Raw genomic sequence first — 13,051 nt, 5'->3', positions numbered from 1 at the left:
TATCAAAATTTAGTTTTTAAATAACTACTAAATTATGAGTATTTTATTTTCCTTTTATATTGGACAATTTATCAGCTTAGTGTGGTTGTAGTGTGATTTATTTGCAGGTGTAGTATAGATGCAATAGTTATATGATGCTCATCATTTCTACACAGCTAGCTTATCCTGTCCAGGAAGCTGGACAGTATCCCAGGTATAATGCAATCATACATTAAAATCAAGCTTGCAGCCTGTCTAAACTTTACAACTTATCTTATTTTTTAACCACTCTATACTGTTAAATTACAGCTGTTGATTTGAAACATTAATCAATTTCATCAAAATGTTATTTAACTTTTTTGTGTGATACATTATAATTGAATCATTACTTAAAGGGAAGTCAACCCAAACATATTTTTTTCAAGGAAATGTTATATGCAGGCCCACTAGTTGAAACATGGCATTCTGATTAATGTTGCGTTTGTGCAATATGAGTTAAGCAGCAAAATCCACCTGGTTTTCACCATCTCAGGTGGCGGCCATTTTGTCACTTCTGTCGACTGAAAATGACATCACAGATGCTAAGGACCAATCACAGCTCACCTGTTTTCTGAAGCTGAGCCATTATTGGTCCTTAGCTGAGCCCTGAGCATCTGCATCCACACACACAGTTTATACGAGTTCATTCATGGTAGCCCTCTCTCTGCCTGTGGAGCCTGTAAAAAAAAAGTACATTTTGAAAGAAATTTTGTGCTACTTGTGCTTAATTTATTTCGTTTTATTTATACTATTATTATTTTATTGTTGATTAAAATATTGAATCGACCTCAAGATTATTTTAATATATTATTTCATTAAATGTTATTCATTTTATTGATTGGATGGACTTTAATATGCCTGAAGATGATTATTTTGTATTTTCGTCTGATTGAATGGTTGTTTTAAAAAAGTAAAAAATGAGACCTTGCTACAGTTACTCAGCACTTGAGTAGTTTTTTCACCAAGTTCTTTTTTACTTTTACTCAAGTAATTATTTGGATTACTACTTTTTACTTCTACTTGAGTCATATTATTTTGAAGTAACAGTACTTTATTTGAGTACATTTTTTGGCTACTCTACCCACTTCTGAATGTTCGTCATCATGATGAAAAAAAAAATAATCGAGACACTGCTTGCGGTAAAAAGTTGGAGAAACACTGTTAAAGTGTTAATGCTTGTTACATGCTATTGTACTCTTTTCTATTGACGATTGACGAAACATGGAGCATCCGAGCATGTTTTATCAGACATCACCACCAGGGAGTAGTGTTCAACTACAAATAGACGCCCCCTTTATTCCTGTACGTGGGTATACGTGTGGGGGTGCGCGCGTGTGCGTGTGCGTGTGTGGGTGTGTATTTATTAATTTTATTAAATCGCATATATCATGACCGTCATGTCAATTCTGTGTGGGTGTGGGTGTGTATTTATTTATTTATTAAATCGCATGTATCATGACCGACATGTCAATTCTGCCAATCAGTCAAACATGCTGCCCTTTTTTTGACTTCTATTTTCTGATGGACTCATTTAATCCGGATTTACTGTCTATTTGCTTGAAGTTGTCGAATAATGTATCTACAGTGCTTCTTGTGCCTGATGTATGTTGTAAAGTACAGTATTATGGCCTTTGGTAGGCTAGGCTTAGGGGGTACGCAGTGTGAGTGATTGGGTGTGTGTTTGGTTGAGTGTGTTTGTGTTGAAATATTTTTTTGTATTATGAATTTGTGAATTAATTATGTTGTATATGATTATCATGTGTTTAATTTTCAATCATTATTTTGTATATTATTGTGTGTATGTGTTGAAAGGAACGAAAATAAGAGGATGCATCTCAATTGGAATATGGTTTGAAGCAATAAATAAAATAAAAATGTATAAGATCACGTCCCCCAGTCTACCAATATTTTCTGCTGTGAGTCCAATGGGCAATCAATTCGGACTGCATGCAAATTTAATATGAGTATATATTTTGTAATTTAGTGTAATTTTAGAAAAAGGAACGATCTAATTTCTTTCTAACAAATATTTTTTTTCAATATGGCAAATGAAAACGTGTAAAACGGTGCTCCGTTACTTAGGACGTACGAACACGTTTTGATGTAATGTACCTCATCTTGCTTCAAATTCGAATATGCAAGCGCGGTGGTTATGAGGTCATTGGGCACTCGCGCATGCGCAGACGCAAAACCCAATTTCTTCGTCAATGCGAAGGAACTGCGTTGCTGGGGGATTTTTTGGACCCCCCAAAATGGCCTAGTTTGTCGGCACACTGGACGCTCTTCTGTCGATAATACTCGGATACCGACAATGTACTCATTTTCAGACGACTTCCACTGCGAGAAGCATTTCAACTCCGGTGAATGTCAGTTGGGTTGTGGATGCGAGGTAGGTCACCGTCTATTTCCCGCTTCGTAAAGCCGAAGTCGGTTATTAGCTAAGTGGATACTGTAGAAATGTAATCGTTAAATTAAAGTGTTTTTGTTGTTTATCTCAAATAGAGCCTACGTTGACTCGTTGTGGGGTGAGGAGGGTGGTGGTGGTACGAAAGGGGGGCGGGTCTAGCTCTTAGGGCCATCCGCAAGACCCGCCTAGCTAGTGGTTAGCACGCTAAGCTAAGTAAGTGACGCTCGTTGTCGCTGTCAGCCTGCCTGCCCGCCTGGTAGCTTTCCAGCCGGCGTTGCACCGGCCGAACGTACCTGGCGCGCCATGGTAATCATTTAGGGATGGATGCTGGACTCCGATACGGTAACGCTATCTATTTATATATGTTTATGAGACTAGATTTACATTCACCGGCTAAGCTATGCGAGAAGGCAAACAGCGGGGGTGGGGGGCATGCTGTGTAAAATACGCGACGTGACGTTTGACTGTTTAGGCCGCCGGGGAACTGGATTAGCTCCTCAGTGCTAACTAGCTCGGTGCTAGGAAGCTAACAAAGAGCCGGTTGCTGCTTCTTTGCTTTGTGCCTTTGAAAATGTTGCCGCTTAAGGTGCATTCGGCGTCACATAAAGAGCTGGGGGAAACGTATGTACACTAGACGAGTGCCAGGTAGGTAAAATGCCAGTTTTACCACAGACATTAAAATAAGAAAATATGTATATATACACCGCTACTCTTTATTATTCTGCGTTTCAAATGTCCGGTCGGCCATCACTGCCGTCCGGTTCGTATTGTATCTTCTGCTTCTGACACGGTAGGGTGTGGATCACTTAATTAGCCGAATCGATTGTCATTGACTGCATATTCAAATGGGTGCCAAACTACCGGCTAAAGTGGGTTTAGTGGTTGCAGTGACAGATACAGTATCTCAAGTACACGTTTTCCTCCCCTTGCCCAATTGTGCGGCGTTATCGTTGTGTTCTTATGCGATTAATGCAACGTGATCATCTTAATTACACCTTGCCTCGTTTTAGATCTGAACCGACGGCGGAGGTGCAGCTGTCTATTTAAACCGGCTCTCACAAATGGTCGAGATTAGGGAGCTGGTGCTGCAGTCTTGTGTATTTGATACAGTGTACGGTAGACACAGTTTAAGCTTTAATGCAAATGTAGTAGTTTAAACTTTAATGTAAATGCAATCTTAGGTTAATCATGCACATCACACGTTTCTAGGTTAGTGCTGAACGATTTTAGGAAAATATGTGGTTGCGATTCTTCTGATGGATATTGCGATTTTGAGTAATGATTGTCTTCAAATAAAGCTTCAGTGAAACATTCACACTGTACACTAGGAGTATTTACAAACAGAAAATTGCATCATACCATCAAAACATTAAAAGCTTTTATTCTAATAAGGCAAGGACACTACAGAGGTTGTGTGTGGCAGTCCTTAAATTGGTTCAATAAAGCAAGATGGATAGTTTGCTGTTATACATATGAAAAATTGTGTAATATATATGCTTTTTGGCATCCGAGTGTTTGCTTTTAAGTATCTGCCGATATAGAGTCCCGATCCAATACCTTGTCAATGCTTAAAGCAAAAAATGAGTGTGTATCTGATTTTTCTCTAATTAATATACAGATATACATACATCAGCGTGTATATGTTGTTATAAATATTTATATTATATACCATTTTACCAAATCAGTGCCAATTACCTTTTGTAATACTTTGAAAATACACTCAAAGTTCTATATTTTTCCTCTTTTTTTAAGCACTAAATTTGATGATACACATTGATCAACTCAATGTGTATTGGTTAATCTCAGAACTTGTTTTATCATCTATATTTTTTTGTACTGAAATGCTTAGTGGGTTTTTAGCATAAAATTAGTAAATACAGACACTATAGCCATGACATTTACGCCAATTGAATGTAAACTTTAAACACAATACATGTCAATGTGCATAATGCTTTATAAAAATGTATTTTCATGTAATTGACTGGGGACGTAAATGGCACCAATATGGTTGAATGTCCCATATAAGCTTTAATGAGGTATTCATTCCTCTGTTTGACACATTTGTTTTAATGGTAAAGAATACATTTACATAGTTATTTATAGACTTGTGCAGGCTAAAATGATGCAATTTTTTTTTTGTTATTCTACACACATTTGAATGAATTTGTCAGTCCTGTAAATGTAATACTTCCTTCTAAGATAGATCTCTCCAATAAAAGACGATTCAATACGTATCTGGATACGTTTTAAAGTGAAACGATTCAGTTCGATTCGATGCACTCACACCTTTTGAATCAAAAAATGGTTTCCCGGTTCAAAACTGTTTTTCTTACACCCCTAATAATTAGTATTATTATTTTTCTTTTTTTTTTCTTCTTTTTTTGCTTTGGCCAGCAAGCGCATACTTGATATATGAGCGCCTCATGGTGGCAGCCAATGGAACCCACTTCACAATAACAAGCAATATGACAGGTAGTGAAGTAACAAAATAGGCTTCTGGCTGATAAAACTTCAGTTCATTGTTGACATAAACATAACAAAAAGAGAATTACACATTGTGTATTGAATACAACCAAACACATTTGCTTCGGGGAATTGAGGCCATATTGGATTAAATTGTATCAAAAAGCGCTCTTTATGTGTTCTTATGGATATCTTTTTGTATCTGTAACGTGTTTTATATTGAGTATCTTGCTTGTCTGTGCCTGGAGCTGGAGTCTGTAAATAAAGCTGATTGGTGGTTTGATATTATGTTTTAATGCAGTGGTTGTAATACTGTATCCCATTGTTTCCCAACCTTTATCGAGCCAAGGCACATATTTCACATTGGAAAAAAATCTCACGGCACACCACTTACTAAAACGATTTCACAAAAAGTGGATACACAGGTTAATTATGTACCTTCTGTCATCTAGGAGAAGATCGTTTGATTGTTTTGCCTGTGAAGTGATTGGCATAGATAAATTAACAAAAACATGATTTCTTTTAATAACAAAATATTATTTTTCGTCAAAATAAAAGTCAGAGAATGAAAGTGCAGTACTACAGTGCTGCCAAGTCAAACCACAACCATTATTCTAATTAACCTGATGTTATGGTAGCTGAGTAAAGGTGAATTTTGAGGTGCAGCTTTTGCACATGTGTACCTAATGTAGTGATGAGTGGGTTTAATAATAATAATAGTCCGGATTTATTTTTAAAGTAGTGCTTTAAAAATAGTACCACCCCCCTCCCAAAAAAACAAATGAAGCAAGCAAATTCTGTTGAAAGCATAAGCCACAAGAATACATGATAGTCTGTTCACAGAGTTCAAGAGTAGCGTCTCAGCATTTATGTGACTTAATTGCTCTATACACACATGGTTATCATTGAAAAAATGTTGGATTAGTTTTGTATAGTGTTTAATATTGCCAAGTCGTATTCCAATACTCAAGTTTTACATTTTGTTGCCATTGTGTGGTTTCCTTTGTCCAATCTGAAGCATTTTTTTTTTTCTCTTGCAGTGAAATTGGACAAGCGCAAATTTGGATTATTTTACCAGTGGGCCAAAGCTCGGAGGTTGGGCATCTTTAAGAGGGCTGTGTGTGTTTGTTCCTCACCAGCGAGTCCTTATGCTTGACAGAAGCTGCAGCCTGTGTCTTGCAGAATGGGTGGTGCGGACTTAAAAAGTTTTGTATACCATCAACAGCACTCCGTGCCCTGCTGTGGTGTTCAAACCTTTTCCAAAAGAACACCACCCATCCACCTCCTCCAATCTCTGCACTATGTGTATAAAGACGGACTTTAAGCTACAGGAAAAGGACATCTGAGAAGTTTTTTTTTTTTTATACAGATATTGCTTAATACAAAAGCCTTTAGCCGACATGGAACTCTCCTCATTTTAAATTTTCAGTTCTTGTCTTCCTTGTACTCTTTGTGTGGGATGTCGGAAAAGCCTGATGACAAAATGGTAAAGTTCCTGGCTCCCCCTCCGAAGAGTGGAAACGGTCCAAGCTCTGGGTCAGACTCGATGGTCAACGAATCCCGTCCAGCCGAGGTGAGGCGGCGGCATCACACCATGGAGCGCGACCGCGGCAACCCCGAGCACCGCTTCTTCCGCCGCAGTGTCATCAGCGACTGCAATGCCACGGCGTTGGCCCTTCCTTTGCCCAGCAGGATCCCTATCCCAGCCGCTCAGCGGAACCAACTGCGAGAGGCCCCAGTGCAGCGGCAACAGGCTGCCGCCGTCCGTGCGCCGCAGGTTGAACAAAGCGCGCCTCGTAAAGAGGAGTCCACTGAGACTCTGGAAAGGGGAGAGCGGAAAGACCCGGAAATTGCCATGGTGAACGTAGTGCCTACCAAACAGGTGTCTGCAATCATACAAGATGTTTGCGACGCCGAGTTGGTCGTGGAGACCCAGTCGTTGCCAGACTTGAGTCAATGCGAGGTGGATAACGCCGCTGACTCGAAGGTTTTGCACGAAGGAGATGCGGAGGAAGAGGACAAGGACGCCGCTAAAGCTCGTGCCGAGGCAGAGCAGAGGGAAGCGGAGAAGAAAGTGCAGGAGGACATCGAGGAGGCCGAAACGAAAGCAGTGGGAACGTCGCCGGATGGGCGTTTCCTGAAGTTTGACATTGAAATTGGGCGTGGCTCTTTCAAGACGGTCTACAAGGGCTTGGATACAGAAACCACAGTAGAAGTGGCTTGGTGTGAGTTGCAGGTAAGAAATGAGATTTAAGTTTTATTCATTTTGCACTCTTGAGTTCATCTCAATAAATCTTGTATATACAGGGGGTTCTTGGTTTACGAAATCTATGACACACAATAAACGTGAATCCCCGTTCATCACAAAGGATACGTTCCAGACCCACAGGCAATTGGTGAAACTGCAATATACAGACTTTTTTTTTTAAACGTAGTTTTACCCCTTTAAATTCTTGAAACACATTTAAATTTAATAAAGAACACCTTTTAAAGTATTACTTCACACCTATTCTCCCTCTCACACAGTGTAAAACTGTCCCACAAAATCTATCATTGTATATTTAAACCACAAAATTTTAACCAAACCAAATGATTTTGTCCAACAGACGTCTGCTAGCCTAATGCTAACATATAATTATGACTTTACTACTCTGTTAATGTAGCAGTTGGAACAAATTAGGTTTGTGTCAACATCATAGGAGCAGAACTCCTTTGTAAAACTGAGGACACCCTCTACGGCGGAAACCTCCAAAGTCCACCACTATCTCTTAAGTGATGCTAGTGGACTTGGAATCACAAGTTGAATGTATCCTGAAATTGTACAACTCAAATGATCAATAGCCTCTAGGTTCCACTTGTGGTGTTCTAACCATGTCAAAAGCTGGTCATTTGTTGACATGTGACGTGATCTATTTCGAATTTGCGTCCTATCGTTTACGTGCTCCACTACATTAATTACAACTGCAATTTTACATCTGTGTGACCCGTATAGATGGATAGAAGCATCACATGAATTATCAAGATGGAATTCAGTTGTCTATTGAGCACAGTAGTTGTGAATATTTTTACACTTTTATTAAAGCGGCCGTGTGATGAAAAAACAGTTTACGCATAGTCAAAAGTGTCATTGACAAAAAAAAAATGTACCACCCCTGTGAATCCGAATGAAATTCCAATCAGTTTCAGCCTTCTAATTTGTGATAAGAGTCGTTTATGTGGAGTATTTTCATTCCATTTGGTCATTCGGTTTAATTATAATCAGAATGCTCCATGCAAACCCGGCTATAGGCAAAGTTGATGGTGAGTCATGGCAATGGGGTTAATGTGCAAAAGGTTTAACTGCAAGGTGCTTTCCGCAGTGCTCCCTGATCTTCACATCACTCTCACTCTTCATGTTTTACTCACATATTTAAAACGGCGCGTTATGGAGATGTACTGTACTTGACTGCTGTTAACGGCGGGGTAATGGTCTTTTGCCTACTGATGAATTGGCAGCTTTTCTTGAGTAAAGAGCATCTTGGGATTTGACTCTGGAGACAGCCCAAGTGTATTCTGTTTTGTAGAGCCTTCATTTTTTTCTCATGTAATAATTATTAATGAATATTTATCCTAGACGACACAGTTTTGTATAAGGACAAATTGTATATTTTTGGCGTAGAGCCAGTGCAGTTTCCTTTCACAGTGAGTAACCTGAGTAACATCCGCTGACATTTCCCCTTAGAGACCACACTTACTTGCTTTTCCGTTTTGATTGTTGGTGAGCAATGAACGTCCCTCCCCCCGTTAGCCCTTCTAACATCGTCAAAAATCATCTGCAAATTGGCTGATGTTGGCCGCTTGTTTTTTCTTTATGTACCCTAACAATTTCATGATTTACACCAGGGGTGTCAAACTCATTTTTGTCGCAGGCCATATCGTAATTTTTGTGCCCCTCGGAGGGCCATTATAACTGTGAGCCCATATACTCTAAATGTATGATTTCCTCTGACAATATTTCATATACGCAACAAATAATTGTTTGTTCAACTTGTTTTAAAGGAGGCATTGGTATCAAAAAATGCTTGCAGTACCTCACAATTTTTTTTTCAAATGTTACGGTAAAAGAGGGTCTGAAAATGTCTTGCAGTGAATGAGTTAACAAGATGACGAAGTTGTGTTGCTAAAACTCTGGCTAAGCCCCAATCTCACTGAGCGGCGAACAACTGCGAGTGTTTGCAAAGGCAGCGAATATTGCGTTCTCGCCAAGGTTCGTTCAAGGTTGCAAATGGTCGCCTGACATTCTTCTGTACTTTTGTTGCGACAAGAAAAAACACAAACTTTTGGCGAACGTTTGACGAACATTTGCGACCTTGAACGAACCCTGACGAACTGTGACGTGAACGCGCATTTTGCTACACCTTCGTCAGCAGTCGTAATTATTGGCCCCTCAGCGGGGCTCTAAATGGTAGGAATACCGTAGTGTTACCTGAAACAATGTTGAAGTCAATTTAAATTATTTGCACTTCGCTGTATTCCTTAAAAAGAACTTGTACAACCACATATTTTGATTGGGACTTTTTCTGGTACCTGGATATTTGTGTTTCATTTTATTATTTTGTTAAATTTTGTGTTCTAAACAAAATATATATTTTATGAACAAACGCAAAAAAGCTAATAGAAAGCTGCCATTAATTTCATGGAATCATACGGAAAAAATACTATAGGGGACCTAAAAATAAGTTATTTTGTGAATTACCGGTATTTATTTTTAAAAAATTAATCGGAAATCAGGAATTATTTCTGCCAATTATGCCCCCAAAGAATACCTATTGGTCGGGCCTTAGAATGTTCCTATGGCAAAAGCATTGCTGACTGAAGTCATTGGGAAGCATGTTGGAAAGAAGCCAGTTTCGAATGGGTGCACTGATTGCGTACACAATTCTGCTCATGACTATAATTTCCTATATTGATTTACTAACTCTGACATGTTTGTACTCCTTTTTGGAAAAAAGGAACAAATGTAGTTTACACTCAATTTCATAAATGTAAGTTGTACCTGAAGAAGTCCAAAAGCAATTAAAACTTGGACAAAGTTAGTTACATCCTACTCAAAATATATGATTGAGCCAGTTAGATGGGCACTTCATGTAATTGCTCACTTTCTTTGTGCCACATTCATGATTGGCTTTGAATTGAATTGGCACTAATTATACAATATGCTTGGTGAATTAAAAAAAAAAAAAAAAGATAATAAAAAAAGAAGTAGCTTTCTGCTGTGTGTGTGTGTGTGTGTGTGTGTGTGTGTGTGTATCTAAGGCAGCTCAATGGCCCTGAGCAAAGTTTGACCTCATTCGCCACACGATTGTTGGCTTTTCCTGTCACGCTCTCAGCTTGTCCGACAGCAGTGCATATACAGCAGCCATAGCTTCACATGCACCCTTTGTAACAATGTGAAGATTACAGGCACGTGCCCCTCCCCCCTACACGACACCAATGGCGCGCATGCTCAGTGCGCTCATGCTCAGAATGCTTGTGTGAATGTAAAGTGGGTCACATTCCTGACAGAAGAATCTCCTGTGTGAAGCACAGCAGGCTGGCCTGCCAGGGCTTGTTTCGGCCTATCTGTCCTCCTCCCACATTTTTTTTTTTTTTTTTTTTTTTTTTTGTCTGTCTCATGAATGGCCCCGGTTCATATTTAATTCTTTAACTATTTCACCCCAAGCTGTTTTCTTCTCATGATCCAATATATGTTTTTGTTTTTTTAGCATTTAGTATGGTAAAACATGTATTGATTTTAAATATGGTGGTAGCTTGACTGACATGTTTGTTGGATGACCAAGCTCGTCACTCGATTTACTCGTATAACACATTTTTCCTGTTGAAATGCCATTCATCACCTCTTTTTGCTTTTAATGAAGAAAAATAGCACTGTATATGTGTAAAACCACAATGAAAAAGAAGGTAAATGAATAAATTACCGTATTTTAACGGACCATTGTGTATTATTAGGCGCAACATCAATGAACGGGTCTATTTATTTAAAAAAAATAAATAAATACACCCGGTCATAGTCGCATTATTTTTGTGCAGCACTGTATATGAAATAGTTTATTCTAATTGTTATCTTATGTTTATTTGATGGATTTAGTGTAGGGATGTTCTGATCAGGTTTTATGACACCGATACCGATCATGCATTAGTGAGATCGGCCGATACCGATTCCGGTCACATGGAATATCTGTATATTTTTCCATTTATTTATGGTGACTGCTATTATGCAAAATTATCTGGAAAAAAAACATCAATATTATTGCCGTGATTTTGACAAAGATCTATATATATTTTCAAAAGCATGAAGAAATACAAAACCGTTGCTGGCACATTACAACAACTACTCAGTCACAAAGATAATTGAAAAACCAGCTTTTAGTAGCACAGTTTGTAACAGATCAAAAGAATCAGCAGTCTCAAAATACTTAATTGTGCAAAGAGTCAAATAAATAACATGCCACCTAAACATTGCATGGTTCAGAATATAATCAAAGTAGAAAAAATCACATGCAGGCTTCACTCGGATAAACTATTCAATTAATTCCTAAATCGAAACACTCAGGAACTTGGTTTCTTTTTTTGTGCATAGACAAGCTATCTTGTGCATTTGTCAACGGGAAAAAAGTAACGCATCATGCATAACTTATTTCGGAATACTTAAAAGCTGACTTTCGCACTGTTCATTTTTTAGAAAACCGAAGGATTTTAAGTGCTCCGTATGGTCCGAGAAATACGGAAGTTTTCTAAAGTGTGATTGCTATTTGTACTGCAGTCTTAAGTGTATTGCATTAAAGGCAAATGGCTTAGTGAGTGATGGCTAGATTGACAGGTTAGGCCTGCTGCACACCAAGTGACGTAACTGAACCGGCTGTGAACTGTTTCCGCAGCTCTTTTTCATGAATGGCCGACAATCAGTTACTAGTTTTTCCGCAATTTGAACTTGTAATTGCGTGTGAATGTCGTACCATTGCAAATGTAACGGCCAAACAGAACTGCTATGTATATATCCTCAAACCATTGATTGACACATATTTACTCATACATGCAGCATGAGCCCCAAATTAATACATTTAAGTTACCATTGGATTTGAGCAGATAGCTGTTTTTTATGTCCAGTCAAAATTTTTGGTAGGGGGATCTCAAACAAGTAAAAAATAAAAATAAAAAAAACACACAACTGTTTGCTCACTTCTTTTCTTAAGGCATGATGACATTACTGAACTGATTCTGATCATTCATCATAATCAGGTGTGTGGGTCACGTACACACTTGGGCTAACCTTAAATATAAGCATGAAAACATGACACTCTAAATTCCTGTGGTTGTGCTGTTTTTCATTAACTGGAAACGCTCCAGTTGCACATGTGAAGCAAAAATCCCCTCACATGATTGTTAAAGCTGTCCCATGATCACCCTTATCCTTGTTTTTCCTTCCTGACACATCCCTAGAGCATATTTACTCAGCATACATTTTAAAGGGGCCCTATCATGCCATTTTAAGCTTTCCACAGTTAGCTATAGGCATATATTTGATTATATATTACCTTTGGCACAGTGGTGATGTAAGTTTTTATGACAGTGTTTCTCAACCTTTTTTGAGCGAAGGCACATATTTCACCTCTGAAAAAAATTCCACGGCACACCACTTCGCAAAACGATTCACAAAAAGTGGATATACATGTTAATTATGTACCTTTACCTCGAGTTGAAGAGCATTTGATTGTTTTGCCTGTTGCTATAACTACATAAATGAATAAATTAACAAAAAAAATTAATACATTTTTGTCTAAATAATTGACATTGGATAATTTTCCGCACTAATTGACAATCACTGTCTTATGAAATAGGAGTTGTTTTGGTTTCTCTTTCTAACTTGAAAGTAAGACGCCTGGTTCACTAAAATCCCGCCTCTCCCCGTGTGGCTGCCGCACCCCTTTCATGATGTCGTCCAAAAACTGGTTGCTGCGTGCACCACCCACAAAACGGTAATGAACAGTTTTTATCACTAGTGCCACCTTTCCATTCGTCCCAAACAGCCACACACCATTCACCCTTCCGAGCTCACTGGCTACCTTTACGTGGACACACTTACTCGAATTCATTGCCTGATCGGAATAAAAATGCTTCATGTAC

The 13,051-nt window shown here is 38.6% G+C and overlaps 1 protein-coding gene across 5 annotated transcripts in view; it reads left to right on the top strand.

Annotated features, from left to right (window-relative positions):
• Window positions 1-2,223: 2,223 nt before the first annotated feature.
• Window positions 2,224-13,051, top strand: part of LOC147149001 (serine/threonine-protein kinase WNK1-like) — a 38,193-nt gene continuing 27,365 nt past the window's right edge. For 3 of the 5 annotated variants that reach the window (XM_086027821.1, XM_086027820.1, XM_086027817.1), the window contains exons 1-2: window positions 2,224-2,407; window positions 5,929-7,124. In XM_086027821.1, coding sequence (XP_085883947.1) covers window positions 6,348-7,124 — 777 coding nt within the window. In that variant the 5' untranslated portion in view covers window positions 2,224-2,407; window positions 5,929-6,347. Of the gene's footprint in view, window positions 2,408-2,600; window positions 2,768-2,909; window positions 3,071-5,928; window positions 7,125-13,051 lie in introns of those variants that run through there. The other 2 variants (XM_086027818.1, XM_086027819.1) reach the window with 2 other exon arrangements.

This window comes from Filicampus tigris, chromosome 4 (genome assembly GCF_054856515.1).
Source record: "Filicampus tigris isolate MCC_2025a chromosome 4, RoL_Ftig_1.0, whole genome shotgun sequence".
In the NCBI taxonomy this organism is placed as follows: Eukaryota; Metazoa; Chordata; class Actinopteri; order Syngnathiformes; family Syngnathidae; genus Filicampus; species Filicampus tigris.
Note: the sequence above shows the minus strand (reverse complement) of the source record. Positions and strands in the feature narration are given on the sequence as shown.